Raw genomic sequence first — 25,922 nt, forward strand, 5'->3', positions numbered from 1 at the left:
CATCAAAGGGGATAAATTAGGTCAAAAAAAAAACCCCGAAATTTGAATTTTTTTGGCAATTTTTTACTCATGAAAGGGAACGACATAGACACCCAATACTGATAGAGGTACATACTATGGTCCTAGGCTACCACACCAAATTTTTAGATTTGGCAATTTCCAAAATTTAAGGGGTGGTCCTATGTACCCCTGCCAAAATCTAGAGGGGTGGTCCTAAGTACCCCTAGGTCATTGACACGGGCCAGGGACCATGGGTCCTGGGGGGTGGTCCTATGTACCCCTGCCAAATTTTAGGGGGGTGGTCCTAGGTACCCCTAGGTCATTGACCCCGGCCAGGGACCATGGGTCCTGAGGCAGGGACCCAGGGGCCAAAAAGTTAGGCAAAGTAAGGCCATTACTACTTCTACACCATAGGAAGGACGGGCAAAGCAAATAACCTCGGCACAGAGAATAACGTTAATAATTCCTGAGTTGCATATACTAGTCCCAAAGCGAGAAGTATGTGAAAAGCAAGAAAGATGGCTTCAATTTGTTACTGCAAACGTTGTTCTGCTTGTAGCATGAAACTCATGGAGTGAAAAAACAAACCAAAACCAGAAAAACATATTTGAAAAATATAGGAAAATATTAATTTGTATTTCAATAATTTCTTTGTCCTCATTTTAACAATAAGAATCCCGTAGTTGCAGGCGTGGATCCAGGACGAACTTCTGGGGGCGGTGGATTGTAATACTGCTACTTAGAGCTAATTTTAAGAGCTCCAAACTCTGGGATGGGTTTTATTTATATATAAAATAAGAAATTTTCCGTTTCTGGGAGGAAGGCGATCGCGTAGTTGTATGAATAATAATTACCTTAGCCGGATAAAATGAATAGGGCAAAGCAGATAGATATCCACTTGCCCGGACATTTTTTTAAAAAATGATTTTGTTAAAATTAGCACTATATAGAGGGGAAATAAAGTACTTCAAATTCACTTGTAGTGAAATAAAGTTCATTTCCAAAGTTATGCTTTCTACAAAGGAAGTTTTAAAAAATTAAATGAAGTATTTAGTTTAGATTATGCACCAAGGCTAAGGGAGACAATGATGATGAGAAATGAATGAAATGGTAAAAGGAAGAAAGTGGGAGAAAACGGGATCCACGCACACGTCATTTGTCCACCGCAAAGCTCACTTGGTGCGAGCTGGTATCGAATCAGGAACCCCAAGCATCAGAGGCGAATGCTCTAGCACTGAGCCACTGCTGCCCGAAAAAGTTTCAAATATCAAATATGTTAAATTCATTCATTCAGTAGTATTTTATATTTGCCGGTGAGAAGATATAGCATATGATTATCAATGGTACTGTACATGGCTCACAAGGAACGTGTACAGATAGCGATTAGACTAACGCCTGTACATTCAGTTTTTTTTTTTTCAAAAGGTACTACCAACAATGTTATCCTGGCTTGCAACACACCTCTGCAAATGACGTAATTTTCTAACACTTTTCTTCTTATACCACATAAACTACAACCATTAAACTTGTTTGTGTTTTCTCCAATAAAGAAATGCTTTCCACAAAAATTAATGGGCATTATATGGCAAGATCTTTACATCAGCTCATATGAAATCAGTATCATCTTGGAAATGCAATTACTGGTTGCACCAAAGCAGGTATTTGTTTTTAAAAGACATTTACTGAAACTGATTTTGCTCCAACAATGCATCTTGATTCGTCAAAAATACGTAACTTCCAACGAATGTGTGTGCAGAACAAGCAATGTACTGTACCAACCTTCTATAATACATTCACTAGGGATTATTATTTTCCTTCAGTTTTATCGATAAACTTGAGTTCTACAACAGTAGATGCAGTACGTGCATTTCAATTCGGGATTTCTCGAAAAGAAGAAACCGCTCCAGTTAGTTCTAGTTGGATTCCTAGGCCTACGCGAAAAGCTTCAAGTTTTGATTTCTATCCTCTGGTAAAGCCGGAGCAGGTGGATTTTTAAAGATTGTTTACAAGGCTAGTGTGGCCGTGAAAGTGTACTAAACGATATTATGCATCTTCCTTAATTTATTGTCACGAAAGTTATGGTTCAATATTTTTTCGGAATGTTCCCAATTATAACAATGGTGGATAATTTGAATACTGGTACACCTTTATTATTTATAAGAATTTGCTCGTGTCTGACTGTTAGGACCTCGAGTTTGTATTTGATTCAGTTGTATGGTACAAGTAACCATTGCATGAAATATACGAATACTCAGAGTCAATAAGGAATGAAGTAACAAGATGAACATAGGTAAAGCATATTTTATGGAGTACAAATTTTAGACACAATACTAGTCACTATGAAAAATACCATGCTGCAAGATCAATGCAGAAAGACGAAGTTAGCTTAAGATCAAAAGATGTTTGAGAGACATCTATATCGATAACGGATCATCTCACCGAAAAGAGACAAAACACTAACAAATAACCCAAGAATTAATAAATAGAATGCAGTCTGTAAGTGTTCTACTGACAATGCAGTGTCCTTTTTTAACATCCGATTTATTTTTTGATGAAATCCCAGAGATTCTGCTTCCTCTAAATTCCACTTATACTGTAGTCCACTTTCTACAAGTCTGTTTATTATAATGTTCATTCTCGGAAGATAAGGAGAATTTTTAGGAACTGGATATGCACCCATAATGGATCCTACACAATCTTTTGAAATATGGAATAAGGGTACATCAACGTTGTGTACATTGAGCATTTTTGCAATAAGTTTTACTGCACGATCTGACACAACTACTATTCTGTCTTGTTTATTGAAAAATATTTTCATTACCTCTGATATAGGTCCTTTTATCATTTGAGATTTTGTTGCTATTCTTTTCAAAGCAGGATCTGAAGATTCTGTTATAAAACTCATCCACTGTCTGCTAACATGTACGGGCAGCTGTGAATATTCAACGTCCTCCCGCGTATCAAGTACAGGATAATATTGTATTTCAATCATGTTACTCAATAACGAATCTTGATATAACGTGCATATGATTAAGAAAAACGTACAAGAGATTATAAAGATAGCTCTTAAAGGTCTCCTGGTAGGTTGTGATGGCACAGATATTTGTAACGCAATCGAAAGCAAATGGAAGAGAGTTTCTGTAAAAGAAGGGATATTTCTCTTGTGACACGTAACACACTGAATAAAATGGCTGACCAATACAAGTAAAAGAAATGTTAAGCTTACTGCAATCCATAAAGTCATGCGAAAAGGTAAAAAGAACCGAAGCCATTGTTGGAGTGGAACAGCACTTGGTGTTATAAATCTAATTGTATCAAACACAACTGGTAAAGAGAAATCTATAATGTCGCTCCACATGGTCAAAATGGTCACAACAATTGTGCATATATCTGCTGATAAACTAACTGCCATTGGCACATACATGTAAGTATGGTTTCCATTTCGGTCTTCAACGGCTAATGGCGTAAAATTCATATTTTCTACCACCGATCGTAAAAGTTTGTCTTTTATAATGATTGAACCATTCTTCCCGTACGATATTCCTTTAAGCTCTCTGTAGACATACAAACGCAGAGGGTATCCTTGTACATTTATGGTTTTATCACCAAATAATGATTCTGCATCTGATATACGCTTCTCTTTTACACTTACGTCATTCAACAGATGTGTATTTTTTTTATTTGCCCCAGTATAAGGATTGTAGGACACAAATGAAATACACTGATTAAAATTATTTAGGTCTATTAAATGTGATTCCTCGCAGTTTTCTCGCTGAACGATCATTTCAACATTTAATAATTTGAATTCCCACAAGATATTAAACAAGATATTAAGCTTGACTTGATCCACTATTGTCTTTGACAATAAAAGAATAATAATTTTTCCCCTAGCATTCCAGTAACATAGCTGCTGAACTTCTCTCAGTAGAAGGCTAAATGACTGACTATTCTTCTGATCAATCAAAATAGCAAAACACTCACTTTTCCCAATTGGTTGAGTAGTTTCAAATGTTTGTACTGTTTGTACTTTGTTTATTTTATTTATATAATAAACTGTTATAGGCATGTGACTATTCTCAAGAAATCTTTCTAAAATTGTTGTTGAATAATCTATTTCTGTCAGAAGGACTATAAAACTTAATTGTGTTGATGTATGACAATGCACCGTTGAAATAGTTAAGAAGTATTGGGAAATATCAACGATATGCGCTGACACTAATTTCTCTACATTTTCAAATTTATACTCAGAGCAAATGGTATTTTCAATCAGAGTTAGGAATAGCATTACGCACACTGACAAAAATATTACATTTCCCATGTTTTCTTAAGATCTGTTAGGTAGTTTAGGAAAACCAAATAACAATCCTGAAAATATAGAAAGAATATTTTGTCGTTATTATTGAACAATGTTATAAATGCCATGTAAAATATTTTTAATATAGCATAATGTGCTGAAACACAATTAAAAGTTTTAAAAAAGAATTAAAATGGGTGTTGCTATTGATTGACTGGCCATATAGTATAGGGATTTTGACTTTTATCTGGTATGTAAATTGTTTCGATAGGAACTGGTGTGTGAATAATGCATGTATCTGTTTACGAAACTGTTAGTGTTTACGGTTATATCCTACCAGGAAGCAAAACTTGGAGTAAACTATGTGTCTTTCGTTTTGTTCTTTGGTTCATAAACTCAAAATATACAGAAAAACTACCTTTGCTGTTTGCTGAGAATTGGAGAGAAATATATTGTGTTTTCCTTTACTATTAACCGCTTCCCGGTCTACGTTTTTGCAGAAAAACGTCCTTAAAAAAGTCATATTTTTAATTTAATATTTCAAATCTATCATAAATGCAACCGCTCATGATCTATGTTAATTGTCATTCAGAACTAAATTTCGAAAGCTATTGCTCCTCAAAAAAAACTCCATCTGGATTATCCCGAGTTATTTCGGCGGGCACAGCTGAAAATACAAGATATGTAAGAATAGAATGAATTTGCGCTCTAGAAGAATATGCTCTATTCAGAAACATCTTATCTACTTATTACTGAACAGAAACAAAGCAAAAGTTCCGTGCAGTAATAATATGGAGCTATCTTTTAAAAAAAGTTACAACATTTCTTCTGGATTATCCCGAATTATTTTGGGCACTGAAAAATAGAAAAATGTAAGAATGAAATAAAATATACGCTGAAAATATACAATATTTATTCATATACTGTTCCATATGTCATAGTATAATTCCTATATTATCATAATATATGATATTTTCATTTAATAGAAGCAAATACAATGAAAAAGTTAATAGTAATAGGAATTCAAACAAAGAAGTAAAGATAATTTTTGAATTACGCTGGAACCGTACCAGAGAACTGTTAACACTACCTCATGTTGACTTTAATTGAACAGTATCTCATGTTGAGTTCCTCTGTGTTTCATCCTCAGCGTAATTTATAAATAGCGTTTGTATTTATTTACCCTCGTACAAATTGGAAATATTAAAATTACAAAAAAAAAAAATATCTGTAGCGAATTCACTGTCATTACTACTATTTGTATTTACACTAACAACACTGAAATTTTCTGCTTCATCACAGCTCATTGTTTGCAAAATGTACTGAACAATGTAGTCGTAATATAAACACAAAACTACTTCAGAAGGAAAGAAAAGATACTTGCGAACAGCTCTCTTGTAGCGATAATACCGAAAAGAATGAGATTTTATGGGAGTAATACACTGCCCAGTGGAGTTAAATCAAGAAGCAAAACAAAAGACAGTTGAGTCACGTGTAAATATTTGCTGCGTGTACTTTTCTTTATCATGACGCAATATTTCGGGTTAATCCAGACAAGAACGTAAAAAAAATATGATGACCTAATAAGTCGGGTTAATCCAGTTTTACATCTTATTCCTAAACGTAAATATTCGGGTTAATCCAGAAAGCGGTTAACGAAGTATTACCTATGTAGTTAGAACAGCGAATGTTAAGGATTCTAAAAATTGAGATGACTGAAATTAAAAAAGCAATAAGAAAACTGAAGGGGGAAGGAACGATAGGACCTGATGGTATTCCAGATTATATAATAAAGGGATGTGAAAAACACTTTCTACTTCCACTCTATATTTTATTCAACCTAATTATTTCTACTTGTAAATTCCTCAGTAAATGGAAAATAACAAAAGTCTGTCCAATTCTTAAGTCTAATAATGGTAAAGATATTAAAAATTATAGGCCTGTATCAATAATGAGTACTTTTGCTAAAGTGTTTGAATCTACTCTTTATAAACAGATTGAAAGTCGCATAGAACTATCAATTTCAGAATACCAGCATGGTTTCGTCCAGGGTAGATCGACAGTCACATATCTCAGTATTCTTAACAATTTTATAGCAAGAACCCTAGATCAAGGTGGTCAAGCAGATATTATCTATACCGATTTTGCGAAAGCATTTGATAGAATAAATCACAAGGTACTAATAAAGAAACTTCGTCAATTTAACTTATCCGCAGAGTTAATTGGGCTGTTCGAGTCGTATTTGAGAGACCGAAGGCAGTTCGTTGTGTATAAGGGATACAAATCAACCGAATACTTGCAACTACCTGGTGTTCCACAAGGGTCAAATTTGGGTCACTACTATTTGTAATATTTATAAATGATCTTCTTAGATGTATAACGTATTCCCACAAATTGTTGTATGCCGATGTTCTCAAACTTTTTAGAAGTATAAATTCCATAAAAGACTGTAATCAACTTCAACAAGATATAAATCCTTGTATCTTATAAACAATAATATGTATTGAAACAGAATAATGCCTGTTGTGTTCTGTTTCAATAAATAAATTAATTAATTAACTAGAATAAATGAATCATGTAGTTGATGCTATTTATAATAGCAATAAATATAAACCGAGAAACTCAGTTGATACATTAATGAAAAATATGAAACCAGATTTGATAAATAGCACACAAGGACAGATACAAACTTAATGCTATCTACCATAATAGCTGACAGCAGAAAAGCATGTGGTTACTTATTAAAGAAAGTGGACGGAGCAATTCTTACCGGAACGGGTAGTATTAATTTGCTGAACATGCACCTAAAAAAATTATTGCTTGTGTACACCTATACTCCCGAATCGTATTCCAGAAAATAGCCGAACAGAGATAGGAATTGCTATAAACATATTAAAGAATCACAAATTTCCGGGCATAGCCGAAGTTCCTTCTGAGTTAATTTTAGTTGGAAGGAAAGTTGGTGAACGTCTCTGTTTTTTTCATTGATCTCTTTTTTTTTTTTTTTCAAATAAGCAAAACAACAACCTTATAATATGACACATGTCACTTCAAGTGAAAAATCAACAAGAAATATTTCAGTCTCAAAGGTAAGTTTTCTTCAAAGTTTCTTGGAAACGCCTATTATATTTCTTGTTCATATTTCATTTATAAATGTTTTATAGTAAGTGCAGCATGACTCAATTTAGCTCAATAAATAAGAACTATACAGTTTAGTGTAACGATCTCTTCTATTATATCTTCTAGAATAGTCTACAAATTTTCATAGTTTTCTAGGATATTTGTTGAAATAAATGCCATGGTTTTAAATCGTAAAGAGCAATATATTTATTTAGTCTAATCTAATCTTTCTCCATCTCACAATCACTAAATTAATAAGAGTATTTTCAAGATTCCCAACATTTATTTTGCTCACATTGAGGAAAAAAATTTTTAAAGATATTTGGAGTAAGAGAAATTGTGATAAAATTCAAACCCACAAAGTTGATAATTTGAAGGCTCTACAAACCGGGAATCTAAATCGGGAACATGTGCAACATAGGTGCGTGCGCTAGGCACTAAATCACCAAACAGAGGGAAAACTTTCTTCCGGACAAATGTACACAAATTACCAAGGAATTCCTCACTAAATATGTAGGAACCATACCTTAGAAATATACAAAATGTGCTGAGTCCTGGAAAGCCAAGTTCTTCGTCAAGCTTTACGGTATCCAAATCACATTCCTGAAAGAAATATCACTCGTTTGGACTGCTTCTTTTACACCTTCTTACTTATTCGTTTAAAGTATGTAAATAAAACCAAAGTTAATTTGCTTCAAAAAATACAAAATATAAGAAATTGCTGTAAGTTTTCTTTCAGAACATGAAGATAATAATAACCTTCGTCAGTTTGGGAATTGAATATGGGCGATCAATGCGCTGGCTTTAGTGGCACCAACATCAACTTCAGTACATAAAATAGGTAATAGAGTCTTGAATAGTTAATGATGAATTACTATCTATTCTTTATTGTATTCTTTGAACAACACAAATGTATAAGTCGATAAGTCGATAAGAAACAACTAAGGGGTATTGTAATACCAAAGCATAGTATGCAAAATACAATTTGTTTCTATTACACACAAGAAGTGAGCATTATTCCAACATGCAATAGCACATTCCATGTTATTCTAACACTATCACGGTAAACGATCTTAGTGTAAATAATAGATTGGGAGCTGATAATTAGATTGGAATTTCCTGTCTATTCTGCAGAATTATGAGATTTCTATCTTGCTGGGTGTGTGATCAAGAAAACATGCTTCAAGCTAAAAGTGGAACACAGCACTCAAAAGAGCAATTGTCTTTTTTTTTTTAAATACTACTCGTTCTTCATTTTTATTATTGTTATTGTTTTATATTATATATATATATATATATATTGTTCGGTATTTGTTCACAATTGTATGAATAGACCTATAACCATTTCAACACCAAGGCTGTACATGACGTAGTCCTAAAGTTTGAGGAGAAATCCGAAACACTATAATGCGTTGGGTACTCACGCACTGGAAACGAAATCTACCTTCATCAAAACGCACGCCCTAGCAACAAGTCCAAAGACGGGGGCCTGATATATATATATATATATATATATATATATATATATATATATATATATATATATATATATATATATATATCAGGACTCCGGATCCCCCCCACCCCCCACCCTTTGAGACGAAATGAAAAAATTAAGGAAGGATGAAACAGAATGAAATGAGAAAAAGAAGGATCAGCGTTAAAAATAAACTACAGGAAGCTTTTGGAAAAATTGCGTAATTTTCAGAATTTCTGCTACTAGTCAGGGAGATTTCAAGCTTTGGAAAGCATAGCGCCGTTGTGTAACAGCGTGGACACTTTTAATCATAATTTTTCGTCATCGCATCCTTGCAATATCAAACATGTCATTTCAAAAACAATTTTCTACTGCTCATTTAACCTGTCCTTTGAAACAGACAGTAGTTGACGGAATAATAAAAACAAAAATATATGTGGAAAGAAAGTTCTGATAACATTTGATTCAACAGAAAAAGGAATGCAGACATTGTAAAATATTTTACAAGACATTATTGAGTATGTACTTTTTATAATAGTGAATATGTACTTTTTGGTGTAGTTGAGGTCATAATGAAAGGAAAATTCTTATATTTGAATAAACAGAGGAAGGATACTCGAGATTTCTTCATAGTTTATTAACATACTTACCAACATACCCTCACAAACCAATATATGTTGATAGTAAAGTAGCTTAGATTGATCGAGCTCCTGGGCCTTCAGAATTTCATGTATGCCCCCCCCCCCGTTACGAAATCCTGGCTAAACGAGCCAATATATGTTCCAGTAAAATTGTTTAGAATGATCGAGCCCCTGGTGTGATGACCACAGTATTTCACGTCACGGACTTCCTTCCTTCACGCAATCCTGGATACGTGCCTGATATATATATATATATATATATATATATATATATATATATATATATATATATATATATATATATCCCTGGAATACACAGAGGGGTGCTGGAGTACCCCAGACGTTATACTCCCCGGCATTGTGGCTCTGTTCTCAGGCACATTGGTTGGTATTTCCGTGTATTCTCATTTTGGAGCATGACATTCACTGTGGTGGGTGTGAAGCAAATTGTCTCGTTTTAGAAGAGAATATATTCAAGGGATGGGGTTCTCCAGCACCCCACCTGTGTATTTACGTATGTGAAATTCAAATTTTGACGGAATTCATTTTAGATAGTTTGCGTTCATATTTGTTTAATTGCATGATGGCGAAAGTGTGTGCAGGTTCAAGCAAGTTTACAGACTTTGTACTGAACACATTAGAAGAAGATTATGATTCTGAAGGTAATTTCAGAGTCCGATGGCAATATTGAAGTATGATCGGAAGTCGATTATGAAATTAGTGGAAGTGACACAAGTGACACTAAGGGTAACATCAAAAATGATCCAGCTATAAGGGGAGCCTCTATACTAGTAAGAACCGGTCATAAATGGAATTCTCACCCATCCGTTCGGAGTTTCTAAAAAAAAAAAACTTGGGTTGCAGTTAGCTAGACCCTACATGCTGGAGCGCCTCAAGAAGAATCTTCCAACTAATTTGTCTATTAGTATCAGCAATATCCTTGGAATTCAAAAAGAGCTGTCACCTGTAATTCATTCAACATCTAGTTTTCCAGAGCAAGCACGATGTCGAATGTGCCCTAGGAATAAGGACAGAAAAACTAAATCTTTTTGTTTCAGATGCAAAGAGGCTGTTTGTGCTGACCACAGAAAGGAAGTCTGCATTTCGTACAGTAAGGAATAGCTGTGTCTGTTCAAAAATACATACAAACTCCTATTGTGTATTCTTGTAACTGATAAAGTAAAATAAATATATTTAAGTTTGTGTATTATAATTTTAGTAGCGTTATATGGGGTGCCAGCGCACCCCACCTGTGTATTCACGTAAGCTTTTTTTGTCTGTGTATTCCAGGGATATATATATATATAAAATAGAATTGGATATTAGAAGTCCTTAAGGTGATCTGGTACCCCTAGCAACCTTGAAAGTTAGTCCATTAAAAAAGCATTGCAAAGTTTTTCACTAGTTTCTTCTTTATTATTAAAGTTACAAACGTCAAAATTTGAACAAACCTAGAGGAGACACATATCTATGCCTTGTGTGTTTTAGATTTTGAAAAAAACACAGTAAAAAAGCTTCCATGTTTGATTTTAAAAACTTGGCAACGCAGATGTAACCCTCCCACTCAAATTTTGAGTTGGTGTCTCCTTTTGTTGAAATGTCTATTGACTCCTGTGTGAACCTCCCTGTCCGCGTTTAGCGGTCGTCTTTCTGCCTGTCCTTCGAGTCGTGGTTGCTTGAAATGTGAATATCGACGGATAATCACTTTATGAGTGACAGCAGGAGGGATAGCAGTACAAATTAGGGATGGCCACAAAGTTCCGGTTCCGGCGGAACCGGTTCCGCGAAGAACCGGTTCTCGGAGATCCGGTTTTCAGAACCGGTTCTGGAACCGGTTCCGGACCTGGATCCGAAAACCCGGTTCCAGAACCGGATCTTAGGAACCGGTTCCAGACCTGGATCCGAAAACCCGGTTCCAGAAGAACCGGTTCCAGATCTGGATCTGAAAACCCGGTTCCAGAACCGGATCTTAGGAACCGGTTCCAGATCTGGATCTGAAAATCCGGTTCCAGAACCGGATCTTAGGAACCGGTTCCAGACCTGGATCTGAAAGCCCCCAAAGACCCGTAAAGGAAGCACAATGTTCACCTTCAAAAGTAATGCAAAGAGGACCATGCACTTGTTCCTTTCCCGCCCAGACCCGCTTGTGCCCCCAGAAAAAAAATGTGGTCCACCAGTGGGTGTTTAGCGAAATGAGTTGGTCAGTTTGCCTGTTTAGCCAATGAGTTTGCCAGTTACCCACTTTATTTAGCCAAATGAGACAAGCTCCCGCCGCCTGGCGCCTTCCTGTCGTTTCTACCATTTCATCTAGCATTCTGTTCACAGCTTGCCAGCAGCTCGCGTTTAGCGTAGGGATGGTAACAAAGTTTCGGTTCCAGCGGAACCGGTTCCGCGAGGAACCGGTTCTATTTTCAGAACCGGTTCCAGACCTGGATCCGAAGAACCGGTTCCAGACCTGGATCCGAAGAACCGGTTCTAGACCTGGATCCGAAGAACCGGTTCTAGATCTGGATCCGAAGAACCGGTTCCAGGTCTGGATCCGAAAAACCGATTCCGGAACCGGATCTTCAAGAACCGGATCCGTTCAGACCCGAAAACCGGTTCCACCAGGAACCGGTTCTGGCCATCTCTAGTACAAATGTCTGTGCCGTGAAAAGACAACGGAAAGCGAGATATTCCTGCCGACCGAGGAAAAAAAATATCGCACGACTTTCGGCTTCAGAAACATAAGAAAAGAGAAGAAAGAAGTGCTATTGTGTTTCATATTTCTGTGGTTATTTCTTCCGTTTCTATGTAGTTTTATTTCAATGCAGTATTTGAATGTTGAATGAAAGATGATAAATCGAACGGTTGATAGACAGGTAAACAGATAGAAGTAATATATATAAAGAGAGAGAGAGAGAGACATAGATATAGATATAGATAGATAATCATATAAATGCAGAAAAAATATTTTCTAAAAATGATAAATAGCTAGAAACGATATATAGGACCTAACACATCAAACTGAAGTTCTTGGAAAGCAGTAGCGTAGCCAGGATGTGTGTTTGGGGGGGGCCCAAGTTCTGTTATAAGTACATATAGAAAAATTACAAACAAAAAAATATATAAACATAAAAATATATAAAAAATTACAAACATCAAAGTACCAAAATACATTGTCGGACCTCTTTGGGGGGGGCCCGGCCCCTCCGGGCCCCCCCTTCCCTACGCCACTGTTGGAAAGTATGTACATTAGTAAAGAAATACTTTCAAACAGTGGCGTTCTTTAAGATGTGTTGGTACAGGTTGTAATCCCTCCTTTCATATCTATTGAAATTAGAAGATTTTAGCTTTCATCTTGGATCAACAACAATCTTCCTGTGTGGAGAAGGGGCTTACATATACGTACGACGACACATCACAATGTTTAGAAAATGTAAATGAGTAGAGAATATACACACCCAGGCAGAGGTCCCTATTTTCCCCTGAAGGTTACCATTCTTCCCATTTACTGTCCTCCCCCCAAATTTACCATTCTTTATTATGACAATTACTTATTTAAAAATGTTATTCATACTTCTAATGTTATCAATATTAAAAATGTTATTAATATTCTCCTTCATACTTAGTGTTCATCAGTCGGTGGCTATCGAGCTCAACCCCCCCCCCTCCCGAAATAAATTTGTTATATTCACAACTTCATTAAAATTTGTCGGCACCTAAAAGGAAAAATATAAGTGCTTATTCTCGTATTGTGCATACCCCTTCCCGAAACAAATTCCTGAATACGCCACTCGTGTTCATAAAAGCATCATTGTGGTATAATTAAAATTCGATTGTTCCACTTTCAATGACAAATTATGTCCCTCCTCTTAAAAAAAAAAAAAAAAAAAAAAAGTCATAGGTGCAACCTGTGCCCCCAAAACCTGACTGTGGGCACCCCTGTAATCCAGAGAAGGCTAGAAAATGAAGTTTCTTTGTTTAAAATCTTTCCCAACCCCATAAACACCCCCTAACACCAACCAAACTTTCTTTACACACATCCCTGGGCGTAACAAAATATATTGCTTCCTTTGCGTTTCTGTAAAAATATGTATCACTATTCTAAATGCTCTCCCTCTTGGGTTTTGAACACCTCACAAAATAAAATTTCCAGCGTACTTACTGATTAAACGGGAGACTCAGGTGAGATGCCCGATTGCAATACGTACACCTTGTCTCAAAAAGGTTGAGCGCATTCTTTATTGGTGTTTTGAGGCAAAAATTTTCAAAGTCCAACTTCGGGTATCTTCGGGAAATAGTAAACCAGGTTCGAACCTCCAAGCCAGCCTTTGCAATCGGGAAAAAGTTTGCAGATGTGTTTTTCTTCTTTTAAATATAATAAAACTTCTTACCAAGTGTAGAAAAAAAGCAACATTGATTGAAATATTTAATGATACAATATTTCGAAACTTTGTATTAATGTCAGCAAATGTTTGTTTGTCATTTAGCTCTCCATACGTGATGGAACATTTAGATACGTAAACGAATCTTTCCATACGTAAAAGAATGCTTAAAGTTAATACATAGAATATAATTATCATCTGAGTACTAAAATAAAAATCAAAGTAGAACAGAAACAGCGTTTGTAGTGGATATGAATGTCATAATTGTCTTGAGAATATTTATACATCGCTAAAAGTACCGTAGCAGAAGTCCTTGTGTTAGCTCACTGGTAAGTTGTCGGACCTTAAATCATAAGGTTATGAGTTCGAATCTTCTCTGGGTCAATGCCTTTTTTAAAAATTATATTTTCCGCAATGCATGAAAAATTATATAAAATAATTACATTAAAATATATCAGTTGTATATATATAACATAATCATTGCAGAATGTAGTAATTATTATGTTTAAAATATAAAATCTGAGATAATTTTCACAGTAGGTCGGTATTATATATGAGAATGTTAAATGCAAGTTAGGAAAATCGTTTAATAGCAATAAATAAATTATGTAGTGTATTTATTTGCAGCTATTTGTCATACAGATGTAACTTCTCAATATTCTCAATACAGCATGTCATTTACATTCGTGAAATATAGTATATTCCTACGAATATAGAAAGTGTGTAAACAGAATATCCAAAGTCGGATCCTGCTTCAAGACACAACTTTTCCCGATCCCCTTAACGTCACGGGAAGAAACACAAATTCTCTTTAGAACGGAATATCGTTACTTAGAGTCTCATTCGAATACGTTGAATATGCTTTTGTATATTCATCTCTCTCTCTCTCTCTCTCTCTCTCTCTCTCTCTCTCTCTCTCTCTCTCTCTCTCTCTCTCTCTCTCTCTCTCTCTCTCTCTCTCTCTCTCTCTCTCTCTCTGTTTCGCTTTGTTTATGTGTTGCGGAATATCCCAAGTTGAATACAACATTTGCAAAGTATATGACCATCAGTGTAATGGAATACCGGAAATTGAAAGTCATGTTTCTTCAGTTTGGATTTGCGTGTTCATGTTAGCTCACTGGTAGAGTACGGGCTTGATAATGAGGTCGTCTTGCGTTCAAAGCCTGCAGAGAATTATCTTTTTTTTTTTTTTTTTTGTTAGTAGAATTGCACAGAAATCGGATTCAAGGAGTGGTTTACTTCTAGAAATATTTTCAGAAGCGTTTAGGTAGCCCTGAAAAGGACTGTTTTCGGGAGTTAAGGCGGGGACATTGTGTCCAATACTTATTTTATTTATTTAAATCCGCTGACTCCAACAAGAGAATCCCAATTACAGGAGTCTTACATAAAATATTACATCTATGTTATCAATTTAAAACAAACACTAGAATAAAAAAAATTCACCCTTCTGAATTTATTACACGCCCTATTCTTCTGGGCATGGAATCTATTAAATGGGTGACAAATTTATCTCCTTCCCCTACCTCCAGCTATGCTTCGGAAACAAGATGCCACAGGTCATCTTGGGTTCTGGTGGATCTGCCTCAGGCCAACTATCCCTTAGAGTACTCTTCACTTCTGCCCACATATTTTCCATGAGATTGAGGTCTGCTCCACGAGGCGGCCAGTCAATTAAATCAATCTCAGGCTGCCCTGCGAACCATTCCTAAACCACACGGGAAGTATGTATTGGCGACTGGTCTTGCTGGAACTGAATTACACCATCAGGCTGAAATACTCGTACAGATGGCACCATGATATTACTCATAATATCTAAGTACTGAGCACTGTCCAGGTGTCCTTCAATTCTGTGAAGCTGTTCTGCTCCGCGCCTGAAAATCCAACCCCAACATGAAATAGATACATGGCCACTGCGATTTCAAGCAGCAACAGATCCAGGGTCATATCGGGTGCCTCTCGGGCGATACACAAAACGGCGTCCCTCATTTAATGTTGTGAATATGGATTCATCTGAGAAAACCACGTTTTCCCAATTGCGACCCACATTCGCCTGTGCAAACGCGAGACGGTAAATTTTGTGGTCGTCTGAGAGTTTTTCCTTCACGGCAGCAACACAGCCACGTAACCCGGCAAGACGAATCCTTCGCAGAGCTGTATGCTTACTACCAGGAAAAAGAGAAGCTTCCCTTAGCTGTCTAGACGTCCTTAGTGGAACCAGAAGATCGTAAATTACCAGTTTGACGTGTAGGATCATATTTCCGAATCCATCGCTTTATTGTAGAGGCCGGGACACCTACTCGCCTGCTAGCTGCAGTTGCAGAATAGCCTTCCAAATCCCATAAAGTAATTACTGCTGTACGTCTATCCATAGTTACCAATGTTCTGAGCTGTGAGCAGGAAGCAACAGGTAAAAGCTAGTACCTGACGCGTGGTTGGTTAATTGCACGACACGCCTATTGTGGGGAAAGACTTGGTCAACGACTCGCGAAAGAAATCTGAAAATGGTGCGCCGTAATAATAATATTAAAAACATTTTATAAAGGAGTATTAATACATACGAAAAGCTGTTTAAAGAATGAATTGTTATACTGACTTTACACGTATAAAAACACATACCATATACCAAACAGATTGAGCGATATGATGATAGCTGTATTGAGACGACACTTTCGAAGTCCAACTTCGAGTATCTTCTGAAAACAGTAAACTAAAGCTGCTGGTTCGAACCTCCAAGCCAACCTTAGCAATCAGGATAAAATGTACAGATATGTTTTTCCTTCTGTTAAATATAATAAGACATGTTGAAATGGTATTAAGTGTAGAAAAAAAGTAAAGTTGATTGAAATAGTTAATGATACAATATTTCGAAACTATATATTCACACTCTCGTTTCGTCATTGTGATTTCCATACGAAAAAAATAATTTACGTATGAGCTCAGTTATATTTCAGAAGCAGCTTCCGAAAAGCGGTCATGTTAGCTCAGTGGTACACACCCGAGCGTTTAAATCGTGAGTTCGATACCCGTTCAGGTGAGTTCTATTATGATATTCTACTTTCCTCAATGCATGAAAATTATGTAAAATAGTTACATTACAATTCATCAGTTGTATATATCAGTTGAATATATATATTCATATCATTTCACGACATAAGCAATTCTTATCTTTAAAATATAACATTTGAGGTATTCACAGAACGTCGGTATGTTATATGTGAATATTAAATACAAATTAAGAAAATCGTGTAATAGCAATAAATAAGTTATGTAATGTATTTATTTGCAGCTATTTTCATACGCAGGTAACTTCTCAATATTCACATTACAGCATTTAGGTAGAGCATATCGAAAATCGGATCGTGGTTCAAGACAAAAAACTAGCTAGCCCCAAACTGTCACGTAAGAAACTCACGAATCGCAAAAGTAAAGTGAAGAGATTGAGAGCGGTAATACCTTAATCGCTCTCTCTCAACTCTCTCTTATCTGCATTTATACATATAAAAGTGTATGTATGTATGTTTCAACATAACTCATGTATGCCTAGAGCAGGGTTTCTCAACCTGGGAGTCGTGGCCCCTAGGAGGTCGCGAAGATAAGCGGAAGAGATAAATATAGTTAGAATCTAATACCGGAAATTATTTTGAATTTTGTTCTGATAGGCATACTTTTATTTTTTATACATACTGTACAGAACAATAAAAAATAAGTCTACTGAACATTGTCAAAGGATGCAGAGTTGTTTAAAAATGAATTTAAATGAAAGACGTATGATATGATAGTAATGAGAACTGTATATAGAAATACTAGAAAAATACACATGGAACAAAACCTGCACATTGAAATACAATTAAAATTGAAACCTAATGAGATACCTAAGCATGGTGTAATTTCACTAGTGCAGCAATGCCCGGTTCAATCTTCGTGACGAACATTATGAAGCCATTTTCAACTGATAAGCGATTTCTTGTCTTTGTTTTAATGTTTACCATGAAAAAAAAACTTTCGCACAAGTACGATGTAGCAAATGGAATTATTACTTTTAAAGCAGCAGATACCAGACCAGGATATTCTTCTCTCCTCATCAGGCAGAACTTGTCCAAGTCTTTGTTACAGAAAACCAGTTGCAAAGATTTGTAGCATTATCATTCTATTATTTGGTTAAGAAGTTGTGGGCTTAGATCAGATACGTTAATGGCCTCTTCAAAGAAGGAGTTTAACATCCATCTTGAACCAGCACCTTCGTCGTTGGGAATATAGATAATACAGTTACTGTATCCACTGTCAATGCCGGGCGCCGAAAAAAGGGGGCACAAATTTCGGAGGAAGTGTGTTACTCATGTTAGGAAAGTAGGGATGCACGCGAGACAAGACGAGACGAGAAATGGAAAAGTCTCGTCTCGTCTCGCAACCTCAAGCGTTGGTCTCGTCTCGCGTAAGGTCTCGTCTCGCAAATGTGAAGTCTCGTCTCGCGTCTCGCATAAAATTTTGAGTCTCATCTCGCGTCTCGCGCGAGACTTTCTTGCATGGTCTCGCATATATTCTAGGTCAAAATTTTGCAATGTGTTATTCTATGGCTGTTAATGAATGATGATGTGGTATTCTGTCCGAAAGCAGTTATTTGACCTAAAAGTCCCTTGGCAAGGTGAATGGTGGTTTGCCATTGCTTTCCATGGGATGAATGTTCATAACATCCTAAGGAGACGGAACCTAGAGTTCAATATGGTATCCGAACTTGTGTCCCCTCCGCTCCAAATTAAAAGAAAAGTTGTGCTGGAATTTGATCGCTGGACCATTAATTTTCGTCAAATTAATAGCATAATTTACAGCAAAACCAGCATAATTGTTGCTGGATCCAACATTGTTTTCCAGCTTAGAGGTCTCCAGCAATATTTATCTCTTCTAAAATATCGTCGCCACTATCAACATTTACACGTTTTGGTCGTTTTCTTGAAGGGTGATTTTCCATTATAAAGATGTTTTTATACCACCAAAAGCGCTTGTACACAACAGAAGAACTCCTCACAACACAATACGACCCAATTCTTTTGGTTCGTTCGGGCTTGTAGCAATGTTGGATTATCGCATTTTATCAACTTTCGCTTTCAACTTATACTGCCAGATCTAGAAAATAAAATTACTGACAGATATAGGGCCATTCTTACCATCTCCCACGAAACCTATAAGGACATCCTGCCAAACCAGTATTTGAATTAAACTTCCGAACTAGAGGGGGATGTTTTTGATAAATACAGTGGACTCTTTTTAATTCGAAGTCCAAGGGGACACGAAAAAACTTCGAATTATCCAAAATTCGAATTACCCAACAACATGTTTTCCCATATATAACAACAAACAAACCAACGTACTGTGCATCAAAAACATATTCTTATGGTGTAGACTTTACCTTTAAAGCAGCTTGTTTGCGTGATCGAATACCGCAAACTAACAAACGATATTGACTCCCCATAATTCGAACGACATGTACAATGGAAACTATATTTACGTACAACACTACAACATATATTGATTAGCGCAAACAATTAAAAATGAAATGAAATCTGTAAGTTTTACGTCCCACGGTTATGCCGGTTAGGCTAAAGGAGACGGTGATAATGAGAGATGAGTGAAATGGTGGAATGAAGAAAGTGGGAGGAAACGGGAGAACCCCGAGAAAACCCACGAGCACGGTGTTTGTCCACCACAAAGTTCACTTGGCGGGGGCTGGGATCGAACCCGGGACCCCAAGCACCAGAGGTGAACGCTCTACCACTGAGCCACCGCGCCCCCCAAGCAAACAATTAAATACCAGTAACAATTTGAATATTCTGTTCTCACTTTTAAGAAGTCGTAAACTTCATTTGCTTAAATTTGATTGTTTTTGTACGGTCAATAAATCTTGAATTTCATGTATTGCGTGGAATACGATATTAATAACATTTGGTTTTCTTCATCTTAAATTTTCAACCAATTCTGACACAAGATGAGATTGGCACACGTTGTCTATCTTTACTTCTTCCCCAACTCACCTTAATCTTTATCATTACATAGATTTTCTATTTATCTTTTGTATTATTCATCCCTATGGCTGCATCTGGATCACTGAAAACACGTTAAAACTGTATTTCTCTGTTTACATCTGTCCAACATTAAAAATTTTCTGCTGTATTTAGTTCGAATTATCCAAAACATAGGTTCAAAAGTTCGATTTATCCACGATTTTTTACTATTGTTTTCAATACAGTTTTCAAGGGGAATGTTCGAATTATCCAATATTTCGAATTATCCAAGTTCGAATTAACGAGACTCCACTGTATATAGAAAGAAAATACTTATTCCATGTAAAAATATCATGTTATTTCTGCGAGCCGGGCCGGGGATAAACTTTGACGAGAGGGGATTTCCCCGCCATTCCCCAACATTAATCGCTAGTAGTAATGTGAAAAAGACAGAAACAACAGAAATATCATATTTCGCAGCAATAGGGAGTCTTATTCGCTTTTCAGACCAAAAATAGAAGTTCATGTATTCGTGCGCGCCCGCGTGTATATGTTTGTGTCGCAAAATAAAGTCCTAAATCGATGCTGTAATAAATTTCCAATTTACAAAGCTTTTCTTTTTTAGAAACTAAAGAAGGCTTTAATTCTGAAAATTAACCTTGATTAATAATAAATCTCATAAAATGTCTATTGCTCCAATCACTTTTTTGTTCCTGGAGGCATTAACGCTCAACTTAGAAAACTCAATAAATGTAAAATTACTAAATATACAATTAAATGTAATTCATAAATGTTGCGAGACTTCTCGTGCGAGACTTAACCGAGTCTCGTCTAGCGTCTCGTCTCGCATGGTTTAGTCTCGTCTCGCGTCTCGCATAAAATTTTCACTCTCGTCTCGTGTCTCGTATTGCAAATGCGAGACGAGACGAGACTCCTCGCGTCTCGCGTGCATCCCTATAGGAAAGTGCATGTGCACATGTATAAAATAGAAGGAAAAACGTAATAAAATGTGCTCAAAATCAAGAAAAGGCAGAGTTTACTTTTGAAAATTTTATTGAGCTTCGTGCCAACCATGGTGGCGCTTCGCAGCTAGTCTGTCGACCTCACTCATATGTACAGAGACATCGTCGTATACTCTCGCCCCGAGCGCTGATTTTCCATGCCACGGCACTGTTCACTATAAACAAGAAATGGATTCTACTATTATAGCAATAGGTATGTTAAAAATCCCACACAAGCTTATTATAAAACACAAATTATAAAAGGGTCGCTGGCAAGAGGATGTGATAAAAGGGGATCGTGATAGGAATTAGATTGAGAACCACTGACCTAGAGTAATTTTAACCAAATTTCTTATAGTCTGAAAAAGAGTGCTGTCGGGTTACCTATAGTGAATGGGAGGGGGATACATATAAAAGATTGCTAGAAAATGATCGGTATTAGTGTCGAATTCATAGTTTTCGGGGTCGCTTAGATAAATAGTGACACTTTCGATTTCGCTTAACTCCGATTAAGCTCTCATTAGTAGGGATGGGCACGAACGACTTTTCTTTGAAACTCGACTCGACTCGAAACAGACATCTTTGAGGTCTACTCTAGGACTCGGCGCGAAAAATATCCTCCAACTCGACTCGGATTAGAGTCGAGTCAAACTAAAACGAGCCAAATCCTGTGTGTAGTCCTACCTAGACAATACATAGACAATATATTTATTCTATTATCAATTATACTACTATTACTACAAAAATAATAATAATAATAATAATAATAATAATAATAATAATTATTATTATTATTATTATTATTATTATTATTATTATTATTAGTAGTAGTAGTAGTAGTAGTAGTAGTAGTAGTAGTAGTAGTAGTAGTAGTAGTACAACACCGTGTATAAACATGAACGATAGATGGTTAGTAAAGGAATACTAAAAGCTAGTTGACTGCCGACGTCGGTAGTCATGACGTCTACAAGGCAAAGACATCGTTCATTACCCTAAGCTGTAAGCGTCGGTGGACTACAGATGGTCAACTATTGACCTCTCGCCAAAAATTGGTGGCCCTGCAGCGACAATCCGCGGTGGCCCCAGTTCCATTTTGAAAACTTTACTACCAGCGGCAGAGACGCGATGAAACGACAACGAACCACAAAATTACTCTCCCAAAATATGTTAAAATGCCTATATGTGTGATTTGTTTATATTTAGGTGAGTCAAAAAAACACAAAACAAATACCCCGGGGTGGACGCGAACTATCAATATTACGATTACTAGGCACGTGTTCTTCTGATTTCCCTACGGAAACGATCATAAAAAGCTTGCTTGTTGATGGATAAATCATTGACGTCTTAATTTAGCCAATCAGACAAACCCCTACATCTCGAGTTCTAGGAGGTGATACCGTGAACCATTTCAGATTTATTGCTTTCTGGTGGGGTACTATCTATGTGCAAAATTTGAGCATAATAGCCGACATGCATCTTCGGTGCCTCTTATCTTTAGTACAATTTTAACCAGAGATGGTGTGGGTCAATGAAAATTTGATTCACGACCCACCATGATCCAGTATCACCCACCACCCAAATGACCCATTGGCCCACTCTGACCCATCATCCATCGTGATCTACTCTGACCCACCACCAACTATGAACCACTCTGAACCATTGCGAACAACTCCGACCCATCGACATCAACTCTGACCCATGATCCACGTCCTCTTCTCCGTTGACTAAAGAGGCTACACTTGTAATAAAACAAGACTGTGAAATTATCACTTACCGGAGTTTGAATTTCTACCGTCAATGGCTCAAGCACCTCTCTGTTACTATGCTGGTGGATCTGACCTTTACGATATATAATGGCAAAGTGTTTCTCAACTTCCGAATTAAAATGAATTTAAATTTATCATATATAATTATTTCTTTGTTGCCTTACAGACACATTTCAGTAGAAAATAGGATGAAATTTGAAAGTCTCAAATCAAGGAAAAGTAGACCAACGTAAAAAAAGAAAGAAAAACGAATTTTCTATATCATTAAGCACCTGGAGTGCTACTCTTTATCTAATCCACCTCGAAAATTATGGATTCGACACTAATGTCGGTCTTTTATATATATATATATATATATATATATATATATATATATATATATATATATATATATATATATATATATATATAATTTTGATGTCAGCCCCTTTCATTTCTCCTAGGAGAGCAAACGGATACTGCCACCGTTAGGACTAAATTTGGTCTTAAATGACATTAAAATTTCTACCAATTAATTTAGCGACCAGTGTTGCATTTAAAAGCTCGGCGCCTCTACGCACTTTTGCTCTCGGCGCCCCAATAACTACATATTTCTCCGCCCCTTCATCCCTAACTTAAAAATAAAACTTAATTCGAATATGCTTAATTAGTGAATTTATTACATTTAAATACCACTCACTACATGCTACAGCTAGAACTACGTAACAAAAAATAACAAATGTGAAACGTGTTCTGAATTATTTTTAGATTTCTTACGCTATTATTATACATATTAGAACAGTGAAAGAGGATTGTTCATGAAATAGTATATTTGCTCTTGATTTTTAACTTTTTCATACGGAAAAAATTAAAATATTATTCAAGTTTTAAACTTTGCACTCTGCAAATATATTGCCCTCTAGGCAATGGGAGTAATGTGAAATGTGGACTAATGTGGACTAATGGGAAATGCGGCAGTTAGCGGCGCTGAAAATTTACGATTCGATTCTAATGTCGGTTGATTTCGATATTTTTATGTCGCTACGTAACCACCCTGGGCGCTAATGGGAACTTAATTGGACTTGAATTGAAAGTAGAACTATTCACCTAAGCGACCACGAAGCTATGGATTCGATACTAATATCGACCAGTTTCTAGCATTTTTGATATGTATCCCGACAGTACTCTTTTCCAGACTGTAAGAAATATAGTTATAATTGCGCTAGATATATCAGAATTATGTTGAAACACACACATCCATCCACTTTTATATTCTGTATAAATAGAGAGTGAGCGAGCGAGCGAGAGAGAACGACTAAAGGCATCACCACTTCCACATTGCAAAAGCATATATCAGGAATTGAATTGAAAATCTATGTAAAGACTTTCTGCTGTGGCATGCTTCATAAGGACAATTCCAGTCTGCTCACGTGACCTTTGGGGTCCATGAATTTCTTGCGAGCGTTGCGACTTTGGATTCTCTGTTTAAACCTTCGGTTTATGCATCGAATAAGTTTTCAAGAACATAAATGACATGCTGTATTATGAAAATGTCATATAGAGGGTATGAGAATTACTCTCTATATGACAAATAGCTGCAAATAAATACACTACATGATTTATTTATTGCTAGTGAACGAGTTTCTTAACTTGTATTTAACATTCTCATATATATAATACAGACCTACTGTGGACACCTACCTATTTCAGATGTTATATTTTAAACATAATAATTACTACATTCTGCAATGATTATGTTATATATATATACAACTGATGTATTTAATGTCATTATTTTATATAATTTTTCATGCATTGCGGAAAATATAATTTTTTAAAAAGGCATTGACCCAGAAGGGATTCGAACTCACAACCTTATGATTTGAAATCCAACAGCATACCAGTGAGCTAACACAAGGACTTCTGCAAAGGTACTTTTAGCGATGTATAACGGTTCTCAAGAAAATTATGACATTCATACCCACTAGAAACGCTGTTTTTGTTCTACTTTGACTATTATTTTAGTACTTAGGCGATAATTATGTTCTATGTCTTAACTTTGAGCATTCTTTTACATATGGAAAGATTCGTTTACATATCTAAATGTTCCATTACGTATGGAGAGCTAAATGACAAACAAACATGTGGTGACATTAATACAAAGTTTCGAAATATTGTGTCATTAAGTATTTCAATCAATGTTGCTTTTTTTCAACACTTGATAACAAGTCTTATTATATTTAAAAGAAGAAAAACACATCTGCAAACTTTTTCCCGATTACAAAGGCTGGCTTGGAGGTTCGAACCTGGTTTACTATTTCCCGAAGATACCCGAAGTTGGACTTTGAAAATGTTTGCCTCAAAACACCAATAAAGAATGCGCTCAACCTTTTTGAGACAAGGTGTACATTTCCAGGGTTTCCCACAGGGAAGTATTGCGTCGCACACTACACCACACATCTTTTAGGTGAGGACTGTTAATTTTATGCAAAGATTGAAGACTATAAAGAAATGCATTCCAGTGAAATTAACAATAAACAGAGAGACGGACCACCGAGACTGATTGGAATCTAAAGATGTGGGGGTGGGAAATGTTTATACGTATGGAGACGGACAGTGTCAGAGGAAGAAGTCTACATCTGTCCTACTAAACACAATACTAAGCGGATATTATTATTATTATTATTATTATTATTATTATTATTATTATTAGACCCTATTATTATTATTATTATTATTATTATTATTATTATTATTATTATTATTAGGGGCTCTTTATTTAAACCCGACTAACGAATATTTCTGGCTACGCGTATGCCTTCAAACATAAGTGGAAAACATTCTTGCGTATCTTATTTTATCCTGTAGGGATGGCATAGAGACTTGTAGGCGGATCCTGAGGGAAGGGTCGTTCGCTACCTCCAATGGCACAAGCACCAGTGATGCAAAAGTTCAAGTCTGTACATAAAACTAAAGTAACCCTAAGTAGCAGTGTTACAACTCACCGCTACCCCATCCCTCAGGAATCCATCCTGGATCCGTCCCTGTGTCGTCTGGAGTCGAAAATATGTCATGTGAAAAGAAAAGGTATGAAAAATGTCATTTTACAGCCTTTTGCGTCGATTTCCTTATAAATTGTGAGAGGCCCGTCCTAGTGTGCTAATTGACGAGGGGATGCCAGGGATTTCTCCTCTAAGAAAATTTTCATTCCAGGCAGGAATAACTTTTCCCCACTCTTACGTGTGTGATGGCTGGGTGCGTATATGAGTGAAATTCATCCG

General features: G+C 36.2%; 1 protein-coding gene across 1 annotated transcript; it reads right to left on the reverse strand.

Annotated features, from left to right (window-relative positions):
- Positions 1-2,392: 2,392 nt before the first annotated feature.
- LOC145682213 (uncharacterized) lies at positions 2,393-3,784 on the reverse strand. Its single transcript, XM_081753796.1, has one exon. It carries the CDS (start codon positions 3,782-3,784, stop codon positions 2,393-2,395), a length of 1,392 nt encoding a protein of 463 aa, XP_081609922.1.
- Between the last annotated feature and the right edge of the window lie 22,138 nt (positions 3,785-25,922).

This window comes from Thermobia domestica, chromosome 3 (assembly GCF_964235325.1).
Source record: "Thermobia domestica chromosome 3, izTheDome1.hap1.1, whole genome shotgun sequence".
Lineage (NCBI taxonomy): Eukaryota > Metazoa > Arthropoda > Insecta > Zygentoma > Lepismatidae > Thermobia > Thermobia domestica.